Source organism: Eptesicus fuscus, chromosome 5 (assembly GCF_027574615.1).
Source record: "Eptesicus fuscus isolate TK198812 chromosome 5, DD_ASM_mEF_20220401, whole genome shotgun sequence".
Taxonomy (NCBI): Eukaryota; Metazoa; Chordata; class Mammalia; order Chiroptera; family Vespertilionidae; genus Eptesicus; species Eptesicus fuscus.
In genome coordinates this window covers 21,492,799-21,508,371 of record NC_072477.1, presented here as the reverse complement: position 1 = coordinate 21,508,371, position 15,573 = coordinate 21,492,799, and the positions used below count along the sequence as shown (strand labels likewise).

Here is a 15,573-nt window from a genome sequence, read left to right as displayed (position 1 = left end):
TATCTGACAAATTAGATCTCAAAGTGAAGCACATAACAAGAGATAAGGAAGGCTACTTCATAATACTAAAGGGAGAAATCCAACAAGAAGAAATAACACTGGTAAACATATATGCACCCAATACAGGAGCACCCAAATATATGGAAAAAAAAACAACAACAAAAACTTCTGGAGTATATCAAGGGAGAGATTGACAGCAATCCAGTCATAGTAGGGGACTTTAATACCCCACTATCACCATTGGACAAATCCTCTAAACAAAACAAAAAGAATCAGCAAAGAAACATCAATTCTAAATGACTCACTAGATCAGATGGAATTAATTGACGTCTTTAGAACATTTCACCCCCAAAGCCACAGAATATACATTCTTCTCAAGTGCACATGGGTCATTTTCAAAGATAGACCATATGCTGGGACATAGGCAAAGTCTCTTCAAATTCAAGAAGATAGAAATCATATCAAGCATCTTCTCAGATAATAGTTGCATAAAACTGGAAATCAACTACAATAAAAACAATCCAAGAAAATCAAACACATGGAGACTAAACAGCATGCTCGTAAACAATGACTGGGTTACCAGAGAGATCAAGGAAGAAATAAAAAAACAGCATGGCAACAAATGACAATGAAAACACAACAATCCAAAATCTATGGGACACAGCGAAAGCAGTCTTGAGAGGGAAGTTCATAGCTCTACAAGACTACTGCAAAAAACAAAAAAACAAAGGTAATAAATTACCTAACCCTACAACTCAAAGAGTTAGAAAGAGAGCAACAAGAAAAGCCCAGTGTAAGCAGAAGGAATGAAATAATAAAGATCAGAGCAGAGATAAATGACATAGAGACCAAAGAAACAATACAAAAGATCAACAAAACCAAGAGCTGGTTCTTTGAAAGGAAAACAAGATTGATGAAGAACCTCTAGCCAGGCTCACCAAGAAGCAAAGAGAGAGGACCCAAATAAACAAAATCAGAAATGAAAGAGGTGAAATAACAACCGATCCCACAGAAATACAAACGATTATGAAAAAATACTATGAACAACTCTATTCCAACAAAATGGACAACCTAGATGAAATGGACATATTCCTAGAAAAATACAAGCTCCCAAAACTCAACCAAGAAGAATAAAAAAAACCTGAAGAGGCCGATAACTACCAAAGAAATTGAAACAGTGATCAAAAATATTCCAGCAAACAAAAGCCTGGTCCTGACAGCTTTACAGGGTAGTTCTACCAAGCATTCAAAGAAGAATTGATTTGCATCTCTCGGATGATTAGTGACTTTGAGCATGTTTTAACAAAAACCAACCAAACAAAGAAGAACTAAAACCTATCCTCCTCATACTATTCAAAAAAATTCAAGAGGAAGGCACACTTTCAAGCTCTTTCTATGAAGCCAGCATTACCCTAATTCCAAAACCAGATAAAGACACCACAAAAAAGAGAACTACAGACCAATATCCTTGATGAACATAGATGCTAAAATCCTCAACAAAATTTTAGCAACTTGGATTCAGCAATCATTAGAAAGATCATACACCATGACCAAGTGGGATTTATACCGGGGATGCAAGGATGGTACAACACCCACAAATCAATAAATGTGATTCATCACATAAACAAACTGAGAGACAAAAATCACATAATCATATCAATCGATGCAGAAAAAGCATTTGACAAAATCCAACACCCTTTCTTGATAAAAACTCTCAGCAAAGTGGGAATAGAGGGATCATACCTCAACATAATAAAAGCCCTATATGACAAACCTACAGCCAACATCATACTTAATGGGCAAAAACTAAACTCATTTCCTGTAAGAACAGGAACAAGACAAGGATGCCCACTTTCACCACTCCTGTTCGACATAGTATTAGAAGTACTAGCCATAGCGATCAGACAAGAAGAAATAAAAGGGATCCAAATTGTAAAAGAAGAAGTAAAACTGTCCTTATTCCCAGATGACATGATACAATACATAGAAAACCCCAAAGACTCCATCAAAAAACTACTAGACCTAATAAATGAATTTGGCGATGTAGCAGGATACAAAATTAATGCCCAGGAATCTATGGCCTTTTTATACACCAATAATGAACTCACAGAAAGAGAAATGAAAAAAAAACAACAACAGTCCCATTTACCATTGCACCAAAAAAAATAAGATACCTAAGAATAAACTTAACTAAGGATGTAAAAGACCTGTACTCGGAAAACTACAGGACATTGAAAAAAGAGATAGAGGAAGACATAAACAAATGGAAGAACATACCATGTTCACGGATTGGTAGAATCAACATCATTAAAATGTCCATACTACCTAAAGCAATCTATAGATTCAATGCAATACCTATTAAAATACCAATGGCATATTTCAAAGATATAGAACAAACTCTCCAAAAATTCATCTGGAACAAAGAAAGATCCCGAATAGCCACAACTATCTTGAGAAAGAAGAACAAAGTTGAAGGGATCACAATACCAGACATCAAACTATATTACCAAGCCACGGTTCTCAAAACTGCCTGGTACTGGCACAAGAACAGACATATAGACCAATGGAATAGAATAGAGGACCCAGAAATGGACCCAACCCATTATACTCAATTAATTTTTGACAAAGGAGGCAAGAGCATACAATAGAGTCAAAACAGCCTCTTAAATAAATGGTGCTGGGAAATTTGGTCAGATACATGCAAAAAAATGAAACTAGATCACCAACTTACACCATACACAAAAACAAACTCAAAATGGCTAAAGGACTTGAACATAAGACGGGAAACGATAAAAATTCTACAAGACTCCATAGGCAGCAAAATTGCTGACATATGTCGTACCAATATCTTTACAGACACAGATCCTAGGGCAAGAGAGACTAAGGAGAAAATAAACAAATGGAGACTACATCAAAATAAAAAGCTTCTGCACAGCAAGAGAAACCATCAACAAAACAACAAGAAAGCCCACTGCATGGGAGAACATACTTGCCAATGTTATCTCCGATAAGGGTTTAATCTCCAACATTATAGGAAACTCATACAACTTAACAAAAGAAAGATAAGCCAATCAAAAAATGGGCAAAGGATCTAAAGAGACACTAAGAGGACATACAGAAGGCTAAGAGACACATGAAAACATGCTCAAAGTCACTAATCATCTGAGAGATGCAAATCAAAACAACAATGAGGTACCACCTCACACCTGTCAGAATGGCTGTCATCAACAAATCAACAAACGACAAGTGCTGGAGAGGATGCGGAGAAAATGAAACCCTCCTTCACTGCTGGTGGGAATGCAGACTGGTGCAGCCATTGTGGAAAACAGTATGGAGTTTCCTCAAAAATTTAAAAATGGAACTGCCATTTGACCCAGTAATACCACTTCTAGGAATATATCCCAAGAAAACAGAAACACCAATCAGAAAGGATATATGCACCCCCTTGTTCATAGCAGCACAATTCACCATAGCTAAGTTTTGGAAAGAGCCTAAATGCCCATCAGCAGATGAGTAGATTAGAAAACTATGGTACATATACACAATGGAATACTACACTGCTATAAAAAAGAAGGAATTCTTACCATTTGCAGCAGCATGGATGGAACTGGAAAGCATTATGCTAAGTGAAATAAGCTAGGCAGTGAAAGAAAAATACCACATGATCTCACTCATTTATGGATAATAAAGAACATTATAACCTGATGAACAAAAAGATAGATACAGAGGTAGAGAAGCATCAAACAGACTGTCAAATTACAGCAGGAAGGCTGGGGAGTGTTGGGGGGGGGCAGGTAAGAGATCAACTGAAGGACTTGTATGCATGCATATAAGCATAACCAATGGACACAAGACACTGAGCGGGGGATGGTGTGGGGTGAGGGTAAGTGCCGGGGGGTAGGGGAGGCCGGGGGAAGGTCAACGGGGAAAAAAAGGAGACATATGTACTACTATCTGTAATACTTTAAACAATAATAATAAAAAAAAAGGGTAGGTATAAAATCCTTGTGAATCCCTGGAGCTTTGCTGAGGTCATGTTGGCCCTTTGAAACAAGGGTTTAGCCCTGGCCAGGTAGCTCAGTTGGTTAGAACATCGTCTTGATAAGCCAAGGTGTGGGTTCGATCTTCCATCAGGGCACATACAAGAAGCAACCAATGAATGCATATATAAGTGGAACAACAAATTGATGTCTCTCTCTCTCTCTCTCTCTCTCTCTCCTCTCTCTCTCTCCTCTCTCTCTCTCTCTCCCTCCTTTCTCCCTCTCTCCCTCTCCCCCTCTCTCACTCTCCCTCCCTCTCCTTTCCTCTCTTTCTCTAAAAATCTGCCCCCCCCCCCAAATAAACCACACAAGGGTTTAGTACAAGAAGGAAAAAAGGGAAATGAACAGAGTGAACAGAACACAGAGATAGGACCTAGGATCAATGTTCCCCAGGTTTGCCTAATGATAGAATTCCCTGGGGTGATCGATTGAATACATGGAAAGATTTCCATGCCTCTCTCCTGGAAATTCTAATCCAGAATTTGAATTTCTGGGTCCGTCCTTGGAAATCTGCTACTAACAAGCATTCTAGGCTATTCTGGTTTGCAGCAGGGTTGAGGACATTCTCACTGTCTTGAAGTCCCTTCCCACCCCTGCTGCCTCCATGTTAACCCCACACCTGGGACCTGGGCCTGGCCATTGATCTTCAGTATTCCCAAGGCCCTTTATGTCCAGGTTTTGTTTGTTTGGTTGGTTTTTGTTAAAATGTAGATTTCTAGCGCCATTCCAGGAGATTCAGCTAGGGTAGGCCCGGGGCAGAGCCCACGTACCTGCACTTTTAAACTCTGAGGACTTCTAATGTCAGCGGTCTCTGGGCCACAGTTTGAAAAAAAAAAAATACTCTTGACAAGGCAAGACACAGAGTGATAACGAGTCCTTTCTGCCTTCCTAAAGCCCTCCCCCTCAGGGACTGGTACTTCCTCTGGGGGATGATGCCAGGAATGACCAGGCCTTTCAGAGAAGATCACATTTTCTCATAGGAGTAGTATGGCCCTCACCCGGCAGGCTTAACTTGCTGGAGCTATACATGCCCAAATATAGCACCTGTATTCCTATAAGAGGTACTCATTCACAGGGCAGAGCACGTGTTTCATTCCTGCCCTTCTTGTGGGACGCTGAGCCCCTTGGTTTGGGCGGTGGAGTGGAATGGTACTGTTTAACTTTGTCTGGGGAGGGACATCTAAACTAGAGACCGATTCAGAAACCATACATAATATGCTCCTAATTCCTAATCCCTGTAGAAACAGTTGGAAAGAATGGCAGCCTCCCAGGGTGAGCCCCATTCCCCTGCCCTCCCACCTCTCCTGGCCGCCTTTGAGTGGGGGATAGCTATTGAAAAACCAGACTAGTCTAGCTGAGCCAGTGGGTCTCAAACTTGAGCACTATCAGAAGTACCTGGAGGGCTTGTTGACACACAGATTACAGAACTCCAGAGTGGCTGCTGCAGCAGGTCTGTGGAGGTGTCAGGAATGTGCATTTCTAACAAGCTCCCAGCTGCTGATTATCTGGAACTGATTTCCCTAAACCCTTGGTCGGCAAACTGCGGCTCGTGAGCCACATGCGGCTCTTTGGCCCCTTGAGTGTGGCTCTTCCACAGAATACCACGCCCTTGGCAAGTCTATGTTGAAGAAGTGGCGCTAGAAGAAGTTTGAGTTTAAAAAATTTGGCTCTCAAAAGAGATTTCAATCGTTGTACTGTTGATATTTGGCTCTGTTGACTAATGAGTCTGCCGACCACTGCCCTAAACCACTGAGTCCCCATGGAAGTGCTCGGCTTTAGTAGTGTAGCTCAGCCAGCTCTCGTGTTTCAGGTGGGATTTTTTGCTCCCAGTCCTTTTGTTCACCGGATTGTCCTGGCAGGGTCCGGGACCTCCAGGCTCTTGACTCGCGCAGGAAAGAATTCAAGAACAAGTCCAAGTGAGAGCGAAAGGAGTTTTCTTTAGGTAGAAAAAGAGGCTAGGACATGGGTTTCTGGAAGCAGGCTCAGGGGACGAGCCTGGGACAGCTGCTGCCGTCGGCTGCTCCCCCAGTCATGGTGAAAGAGGTGAAAGTACACATCCGAGTGGATGCGGACAAACTTGCCAGTGAGTTGCTCACTGGATCAGTCAGTTTTCGGAGTTTATGTTTCCAAGGGTCAGGTTGTTTCTGAACTTCGTGGTGCCAAATTATGACTCCGCCTTTTGGTGGGAGGGGGCAGTGGGGGTCTTGTTCCTAATATGGCCTGTTCCGAAAGTGCCCTGATGTTTGTCCTTCTCCGTCCTCCTTCTACCTGTGGTGTCATTATAATCTATAATAATAAAAGCATAATATGCTAATTAGACCGGATGGAGTGGGGGCTGCCAGGGAAGCCTGGTCCTCGGTGCCAGAGGGTGCTGGCAGCCGGAGGAAGGAAGGCCTATTCTTGCAAGAATTTCATGCATCAGGCCTCTAGTGATTATATAATGAGCTTTGGGGTCTTTCTCTGGTCAGTTTTTCCTCCATCTTGGATTGATTTGGTTTTAGCCAGGCCTTGTTGACTTCTGCGACCACTACAGGAGTTTCCTGCCATAGCTATCTTCCCTCTGGTTATGCCTGGAGCTGGGGGCTCTGATGAGAGGACCTAGTGGCTTATCGACCTGTGATGTCCGCTCCTACTTACTCATTTCACTTGTCGAGAGCTTTTCCTAACTTCTTTCTGTCCTGCCTCATCCTGGATAATTTCCCTCTGTTTCCTGTGGTGGATTTTTCTCTCCTTCTTCATTCCAGGTGAGCCCACGCTCAGAGTAGCCATCACACCTTAAGCTGAGCATGACTTGGAGCATTTTCTTGCCCCTTGTAGAGTGAGGCTCGGACCATAGGCTGAGAGGGGCCGAGAGGTGTGAGGAGCAGGACTAGGGACTGCTTTCATTCTTCTCCCTGACCACATTCCACCCCCCACCCTTTTAAGGAATGTGTCTTTTTGTGGGGCCCCTGGACTCAGGAATGGAATTTCCAAGTGGCTGGGTGTGTGGTTTAAAGATTAGGTGGGTATGCTTGTTGCTTAAGAAGTCCTCAAGAGCCTCAAAGTTGTGTATGAAAATGGGTTCTATGGAAAGTAATCTCACAGTGTGATCTGAACAGCTTTTTTTTTTAAATCCTCACCCTCGAACATATTTTTTTACTGATTTTATTTATTGATTTCAGAGATGAAGGGAGAGGAAAGAGAGATAGAAACATCAGTGATGAGAGAGAATCATTGATTGGCTGCCTACTGCATGTTCCCTACTGGGGATCAAGCCCACAACCCAGGCATGTGCTCTTGACCAGAATTCAACCTGGGACCCTTGAGTCTACAGGCTGACACTCTATCCACTGAGCTAAACCAGCTAGGGCTTTTTATTGATTTTAGAGAAAGAGGAAGGAAGAGGGAGAGAGAGAGAGAGAGAGAGAGAGAGAGAGAGAGAGAGAGAGAGAAAGAGAGAGAGAGAGACATTGATGTGAGAGAGAAACATCGATTGGCCACCTCCCAACCAGGGATCTAACCCACAACCTGAGTATGTGCTCTGATCAGGAATCAAACCCACCACCTTTTGGTGTATAAAATGATACGCCAACGAACTGAGCCACACTGGCCAGGGCTCTCACAAGGTGATCTGATCACAAATTGCTAACTGGGTAGGTCAGGATGGGTAGTCATGCCCAGGCATATAACTTTAAAAAGAAAATAATCCTATCTAATAATAGAGTAACATGTAAATTACCATCACTCCGCTACGCCCACGATTGGGCAGCGGGAGGCTGGGGGGTGGGACTCGGGTTGGCCTATCTGGCCATTGAGAGGCATGGATCCGCTGCCACTGAGGGGGGCTACCCTGCTGTTGAGAGGCGCAGGGGGCGGGAGTCCCGCCCCCTGCGCCTCTCAACGGCCAGATTCGCGGCCACTGAGGGGACCTGCCCCGGTCACCCAGCTGTGCCTCTCAACAGCAGGGTAGCCCCCCTCAGCGGCCATGGACCATCAAAAGCGGGAGAGCTGGGTGCCTGTCTGCTCCGGCACCAGGCCTTTCAGAAGCCTCCACCGAGCCGGAGGCTTCTGAAAGGCCTGGTGCACCAGCAGACAGGCACCCAGCTCCACCACGAAAAGCGAAAGCATGTAGGGGACCCTGCACGTGCATGATTCAATCATGCACTGGGCCTCTAGTCCTATATAATAAAAGGCTAATATGCAAATTGACCAAACGGCAGAACAACCAGTCACTATGATGTGCACTGACCACCAGGGGTCAGATGCTCAATGCAGGAGCTGTCCTCTGGTGGTCAGTGCACTCCCACAGGGGGAGCGCCACTCAGCCAGAAGTTGGGCTCATGGCTGGCGAGTGCAGTGATGGTGGCGGGAGCCTCTCCTGCCTCCGTGGCAGCGCTAAGGATGTTTGACTGCCGGCTTAGGCCCGCTCTCGCGGGGAGCGGGCCTAAGCCATCAGCCAGACATCCCCCAAGGGCTCCCAGACTGTGAGAGGGCACAGGCCAGGCTGAGGGACCGCCTCCCTCACCCTGAGTGCATGGGTTTCGTGCACTGGGCCTCTTAGTATATATATATATATATTTGATTTCAGAGAGGAATGGAGAGGGAGAGAATGATAGAAATATCAATATGAAAATCATTGATTGGCTCCTTCCTGCATGCCCCCAACTGGGGATCGAGCCCACAATCCGGGCATGTGCCCTGATCAGGAATCAAACCGTGACCTCCTGGTTCATAGGCCGACACTCAACCTCTGAGCCACACTGGACAGGTGGCATGAAACTTTTTCAGTAAAGGGCTTATCTTTGCCTTCAGCAAGCCCTGCCCATGTTTCTGTGCATCTAAGTTAACATTCCTTTGAAATGCCTCCTTTCAGACTACTCCTTCTAATGTCTGACCAACCTTTCAGACCCCTCTTTCTAAAGTGTGACCACCCTCAAGAGAGCACATAATCTTAACTATCATGTAATCCAACCCCTGCCTTGCTTTCTCCCACCTTCATGCAATCTTCCTTATGTTCCCTCCTAATCTCACATGCATAAAAGAAACTGCAAACTATAATTTTCTTAAGCATTTTTCTCAGTCTGTTGAAATCTTGCTTCCAGGCATGTTCTCTGTTGGATTCAAATAAATTTTTATAAGTCTTCTCAATAGGTTTGGACATTCTTATGTTGCCAAGTCCTCATGACCGTGGTCTGGCAGTTGTAGTGATGTTCGGTGACACTCCTTGGTTTGTCTACTCACTGTGGCCCTGTGCCCCTCAGGAGGTGGCATTGAAACCACCTTTTTTGGCCCTAGCCAGTTTGGCTCAGTGGAGAGAGCATCAGCCTGTGGACTGAAGGGTCCCAGGTTCGATTCCAGTCAAGGGCATATGCCTGGTCTGCGGGCTCAATCCCCAGTGAGGGGCATGCAGGAGGCAGCCAATCAATGATCCTCTCTCATCATTGATGTTTCTATCTCTCTCTCCCTCTCCCTTCCTCTCTGAAATCAAGAAAACGAAAGAAAGATAGAAAGAAAGAAAGAAAGAAAGAAAGAAAGAAAGAAAGAAAGAAAGAAAGAAAGAAAGAAAGAAAAGCCCACCTTTGTTGTGTCCCTGAAGCAGGCTGCTGGGAGAGGCAGGAATTCAAGGAAATTTTCAGTAACCTGACTGAGATTAAGAAATGATTAAGAAATGGTTAAGAATCAGGTTTTGTTTTTTAATTTATTGATTTTAGAGAGAGAGGAAGGGAGGGTGGGAAGTGAGAGAGAGAGAAACATTGACTTGTTGTTCTACTTATTTATGCATTCATTGGTTGATTCTTGTATGTGCCCTGACCAGGGATCAAACCCACAACGTTGGTGTATTGGGATGATGCTCTAACCAACTGAGCTACCCAGCCAGGGCAAGAATCAGTTTTATGAGGGTGTAAATGAGTGATTAAGAGCGAGGATTCTAGCCCTGGCGTGGTGTGGCTCAGTTGGTTGAGCATTGTCCCATGCACCAAAAGGTCACTGGCTCGATTCCTGATCAGGGCACATACCCTGGTGTGGGCTCAATCCCCAGGGTATCCATTGATGATTCTCTCTCTCTTTCACCCTCTCCCTTCCTCTCTCTCAAACCAATAAAAACAAACAAAAAGAATGAGGACTCTAGAGCCATACCGTCTGGGTTGAAATCCAGCTCTGCCTCTTACTACCTGTGTGATTGTGGGAATAGCACACAAAACTTCCTTTCTCATTTTGCATGAGAATTGGATCTTCATTTCACTTTGTATATCCTGCCTCTGGGAACCTGGAAAAGGGAGTCAGGTGCACGTATGCAACCTTGCTTATGATAAAAATGACCTCTGTGGTAAAAATGACTACAATTGGACTGGGAGACCTTCTCATATCTGATAAGAAGCCGTTCTTTGTGTTTTGCTGTGTCCTGTCCTTTACAGGGACCCTGGGAGCTGTACGTATGGCATTGTTGCAGCAGTAGTGGCTCCTGTCAGGTGTTAAACCAGAGTGGTTGCCACAGCTACCTTTTCCTGCACCTGAGCCATCACCTTACGGGCCAAGGAGAATGGCTTCTGGATGGCTGGCCGGCCTGGGGTTCCGTGTACTGGTCCCATTGAAAAGGAGCCCTAGGGCTGCTCTGTCAGAGAGCTGTGTCCCTCCTAGGTGGATCTAATGTCAAGTATCAGTGGTAGTCTTATGAGTCTCGCTGTTTACTTAAAACTAAAACATCTCCTGGTGTACTTGATTTTTAACCCTGTGCATTTTTCTCATCTATAAATTGGGGATGATAACACTACTGCTTTCTAGGGTTGTTGGGAGGATTGTAAGGCGCATAGAACAGTGTCTAGTACATAAGTATGTGCTGCTGCCATCATCATCATCATCATCATCATCATCATCATCATCATCATGATGAATGTTATTCGGAAGGGAGGGCAGGAGGCCTTTTCTTCTTTGGGTCAATTCTAGTCTCATCTTAGTTACTATAACTCACTATATGGCTTTGGACAAATGACCTCATTCTCTAAGGACACAGCTTCTTACAGTATATTCTAGGTTTTCCACTTATTTATTGAACGAGTCGTTGAATTAGAAGAGGCAACTAAATGTTTTTTAGGGTCCTTTATGGTTTCAAATATAAGGTTTTGTGTGGCATTGATTCTGAGAAGAAAGCTGAAGGAGCGACAGGAAAGAGGTGAGAAACCACCTGCAGTGGGAGTGGTGTCAGGGGTCAGAGGTCTGGAGAGGGGACAGGTCATCAGGAAGAGGTGGAAGATGTCCAGTAGTCCCACTTACCTCATAAATCTAGCCAAGGGCTTAAGAAAGAACTGCGGATGATTCTGACATGGGAGAGATGCTTCTCAGAACCTGTGTTTCTAGGGCAGGCTTAAAGGGGCCAGAGAGCCAGGTTGAAATGGCTATGTTTGGTTGTTTTGGAGTATTTCTTGGAGATAAACTGCGGAGTAGCCTCAGACTCCCTGGATTTTTCTTCTCTGAGGACACCATTCACAGTGGCAATGAAAATGAGGATTTCCGACCTCCTGACCTGCTGCGGGGAGGAGCTGGCAGTGCCCCCGCAGAAGGCCAGCCCTAATGCTGTGTGTTTCTCCCTCCCTCCTTAGGTCTGAATACTGGGGCTTTTTATGCCTTGTCCACTCTGCTGAATCGCATGGTGATCTTGAACTATCCGGTAAGGGAGTCCCCTAAGCATGTGGGGCCCGGAGAGAATGAGGTTACTGAGTCTGTCTCGGCAGGAGCTGGGGTAGTGGTTAACTCTTGGGTCCCCCACTTCTAGGCAGCAGGGTACGGTGGTATGCTCATGGGATTTGGAGGGTCTCAACCCTAGCTCTGGTGGCACTAAACTGTGTGACAAGCTAGTTAGTGTCTCTGAGCTCTCATTCTCTTTTCTGCAAAGGAAGCATCATTACTGGAAGATTATTTTTAGGATTAGAAAGTAAGTAATATTGTGTGTGTGTATGTGTATATTTATATATGTTATATAGACATAGAGCGCATAGCATGCCACCTGACAACAGAGTAAGTAAACATATACATTTGGCGTCACATCTGAAATATTTAATTTGTAAAATGTGGGCAAAGTTTAATTTTGCACTCTTAGTTACTCAACTGAAAATATCGTTTAAATGCTTCCAGAACCAGTGAGGACTAGATGCTGGGAATGGGATACTGATTATCCTGGAGTCAGGAATCCCAGGTTTAACCTTTTTGTGAAAGGACCAGGGTCGCATTGTTACAGAGGTGGTTGCTGTCGCTAAGTGTTCCGGTTTTGGAGTTTGTCAGGTCTGAGTTCAAATCCTAGCTCTGCATTTAATAAATGCCTCATGACCTTGGACTGATAGGTTCATTTCACTGTGCCTCAGTTTATTCACCTGAAAAATGGGGAGTACTGATTCCTAACCTTATGGTGGGGAATTATGAGAATTAAATGGGAGAATGATGTAAAATCCTTGGCATGGTGCCTGGCTCATAAAAGTAAGGGCTCAAAAATATATAGCTATTATTTTACCATTCCTCTTGGCACAAATAGCTCAAAAACACCTAAGTATGGGATATTTGGATATACATATTTCAATTTACCTATCTGTGAAATGGGAATAATGATAAATAAGAGAAAAGAGTTGCTATAAGGATTACATTTTTTAAAAAAAAATCTTCCTCAGAGTGGTTCTAAGGACAGGATTTGGTTCACCCCAGCATCCATACCAGGCACCCACATCTGGGGTCACATTTTGTTGGGGGGATTTTCTCCCCGTTGGCAGCCTCTTACAGGGCTGCCCTGATACCTTCTGAGAACTGGTCTAATGGAGCTGAGTTCCCTGCCTTTGCCCCTTTACCTCGTGGTGACTGTGCTCTGCCTGGGCCTTGTCCTGTCGCTGGCTGACCTTTGGGGTTGTGGTTTTCTTTCCCAGGGGGAAGAAGTGAATGCTGGAAGAATAGGCCTGACCATTGTCATTGCAGGAATGTTTGGGGCTATGATCTCCGGTATCTGGCTGGATAGGTCCAAAACCTACAAGTAAGTGACTCTTCCTCCGATGGACTGCGAATTGGGGGACTCACTTTTGAAATGACATGTTCCCTCAGCAACGCAGCTCCAAAGGTTTCGGTGCGGCACCTGAGTGGTCAAGGGGGTGGTTCACATGGGTCTCCTCCGAGCATCATTTTCCTCATTCATAAAACAAGGGAAACAGCCGAAACCGGTTTGGCTCAGTGGATAGAGCATCAGCCTGCAGACTCAAGGGTCCCGGGTTCGATTCCAGTCAAGGGCATGTACCTTGGTTGCAGGCACATCCCCAGTAGGGGGTGTGCAAGAGGCAGCTGATCAATGTTTCTCTGTCATCGATGTTTCTAACTCTCTATCCCTCTCTCCTCCTCTCTGTAAAAAATCAATAAAATATATTAAAACAAAAAACAAAAAAAAAAACAAGGGAAACAATACCTGCCCTGTGGGGGTCTTAGCGAGATTACAGGTAAAGGACATGAGGCCCAGCACAGTACCACCCGCCCCAGTATGGCTATGCAAGGGACAGGTGGGGGGGAAGTGAAAATGAATGTAGAAAAATGTCAGCAGTTGGAAAGTTTGTGGAAACCCCGAAGAGTGGGGATGAGGGGTGATTCCACTGGCCTGTCCTCATGGCTCCCTTGGACCTCATGGCCTTAACAATGGTGCTCTGTGCTTACCTCGTTGGTAACTATTGTGATGTGCTTTGGGTCTGGTGCCCAGAGCATTTCTAAGAGCCCAGAGTGGTCTTCTGAAGATTTTAGTGTACGTCAGCCCTGGTTCATCGTCCCTTACACCAAAAGGTTTCAGGTTCGATTCCCGGTCAAGGCACATACTGGTTGGAGCATGTACGCAATGGATGTTTCTCTCTTTCTCTAAAATCAGTGAACACATCCTCAGGTGAGGATAAAAAAAAAAAAAGATTTTAGTGTATGTCAAACTAATTCAGGATGCTATTAAAAATACACACTTGTGGACTCCACCGTCATGGATACCAATTCAGTAGGGGAATCTGCATTTGCCTCAATCTGCATTTGTGTCAAATTTTCTCAAATTCAATAGATAGGCTCAGAAAAAAGACTGAATAAAACAGGCACAGCATCCTTCTCTTCTTACTGCATCTTTTTTTAAAGAATATATTTCTATTGATTTCAGAAAGGAAGGGAGAGGGAGAGAGACATACAAACATCTCTGATGGGAGAGAATCATTGATCGGCTGCCTCCTGCACGCCCCCTATTGGGGATCGAGCCCGCAACCCTGGGCATGTGCCCTTGACCAGAATCAAACCTGGGACCCTTCAGTTCGCAGGCCGGCGCTCTATCCACTCAGCCAAACTGGCCAGGGCTACTGCATCTTTCCAGTGCTCTGCATGCATTGGGTGCTCAATTAATGCTGGCCAGCAGGGCAGCTGCCAGGGTTGCCTTGCGCTGGGTCAGGGCGGCATTCTGGGCTGCTTTGACAAGGCCTCCAAAGTTCCCAGTGTCTGGAGGCGACAAGACAGTGGCAGACCTGTTCTCTGCCCCACAAACCCACTTCTGTGCGGCTCTGGTCAGACCAGGTCTCACTGTGGCTGCCCTAGTCAAAGGCCGATTGAGGGCATCCCCAGTGCTGTGGCTGCCGGGCTGAACATGACGAAGGCCCTGGCTTGGCTTAATTAACTGCTGCTGGAGCTCGGCTTCCCACTCGTCTCTGTCATCTGTCAATTGCTTGCTTCAGCCACACATGAGAGCAGTGCTCGCTCGGTGGCAGGAGGAGGAGGAGTTGGAATTTCGCTAAGGCTGGAATGTGGGCAGCAGATGATTCAGATGAAAATACAGTGAAAGGGCTGGAGAGCACACTTCAGAACCTAGATACCACCAGTTCCTTTGCATCATTCGATGCCTGGGTCCTGCAGGCAGCACGAGCCATTCCCTGAACTACTCCCCAGGGAGAAAGGATGAGCGAAAACTGTGATCCAGCCTTTTTGGTGCCGGTCCATTTCTCCCCGAGGCCCTCAGATTAGTCCTGTCTGGTTTGGAGGCTGGAAATGAGGTGGTCAGGTCCGTTTGTCTCAGGCTGGGATTACAGATAGTTTTTCTAGATGGATCAGTAGTTTGAGATGAAGCTGTGGTGGAACAAATCTGGTGAAAGATGAGCTGGTGGGGTCAGCGAGAGAGAATGGTGTTCATGAAGTTGCTTCCTGCAGGGTGGGTCCGACTAGATGAGGGGAGCAGGGCGGAGGAAGGACAAAGCTCCTCTATGCGCAGCAGCTTTGAAGTGCCGGGCGGGAGGGGCATCCTCCAAAGGCTCTGGCCTTGAGCTTTTCCAAAGCTACAACCACGTTGAGTATTGGTATCCTCGTGCAATAGGGGAAAGAGCGCAGAGTCCCAATCCCAGCTTCGGGTTCAAGTCCCAACTCTGCATTTGTTCAACAGGTTACTTTAGACTAGAAACCGAACTAGCTTGAGCCTCGGTTTTCTTATTTGTGAAAGTAGGGATAGTCATACATGTCTCTCAGGGTTTTTATAATGTTTGAGTGAAATAGTAAATGAATGTAAAATGCTTTAGAGAATTCCTGG

General features: G+C 45.3%; 1 protein-coding gene across 1 annotated transcript in view; it reads left to right on the top strand.

Moving 5' to 3' along the window:
- FLVCR2 (FLVCR heme transporter 2) overlaps positions 1-15,573 on the top strand; it is a 70,600-nt gene that overhangs the window by 45,822 nt on the left and 9,205 nt on the right. The window contains exons 4-5 of the mRNA XM_028141346.2: positions 11,618-11,685; positions 12,926-13,029. Of these exons, the coding sequence (XP_027997147.2) occupies positions 11,618-11,685; positions 12,926-13,029 (172 nt within the window). The remainder of the gene's footprint in view (positions 1-11,617; positions 11,686-12,925; positions 13,030-15,573) is intronic.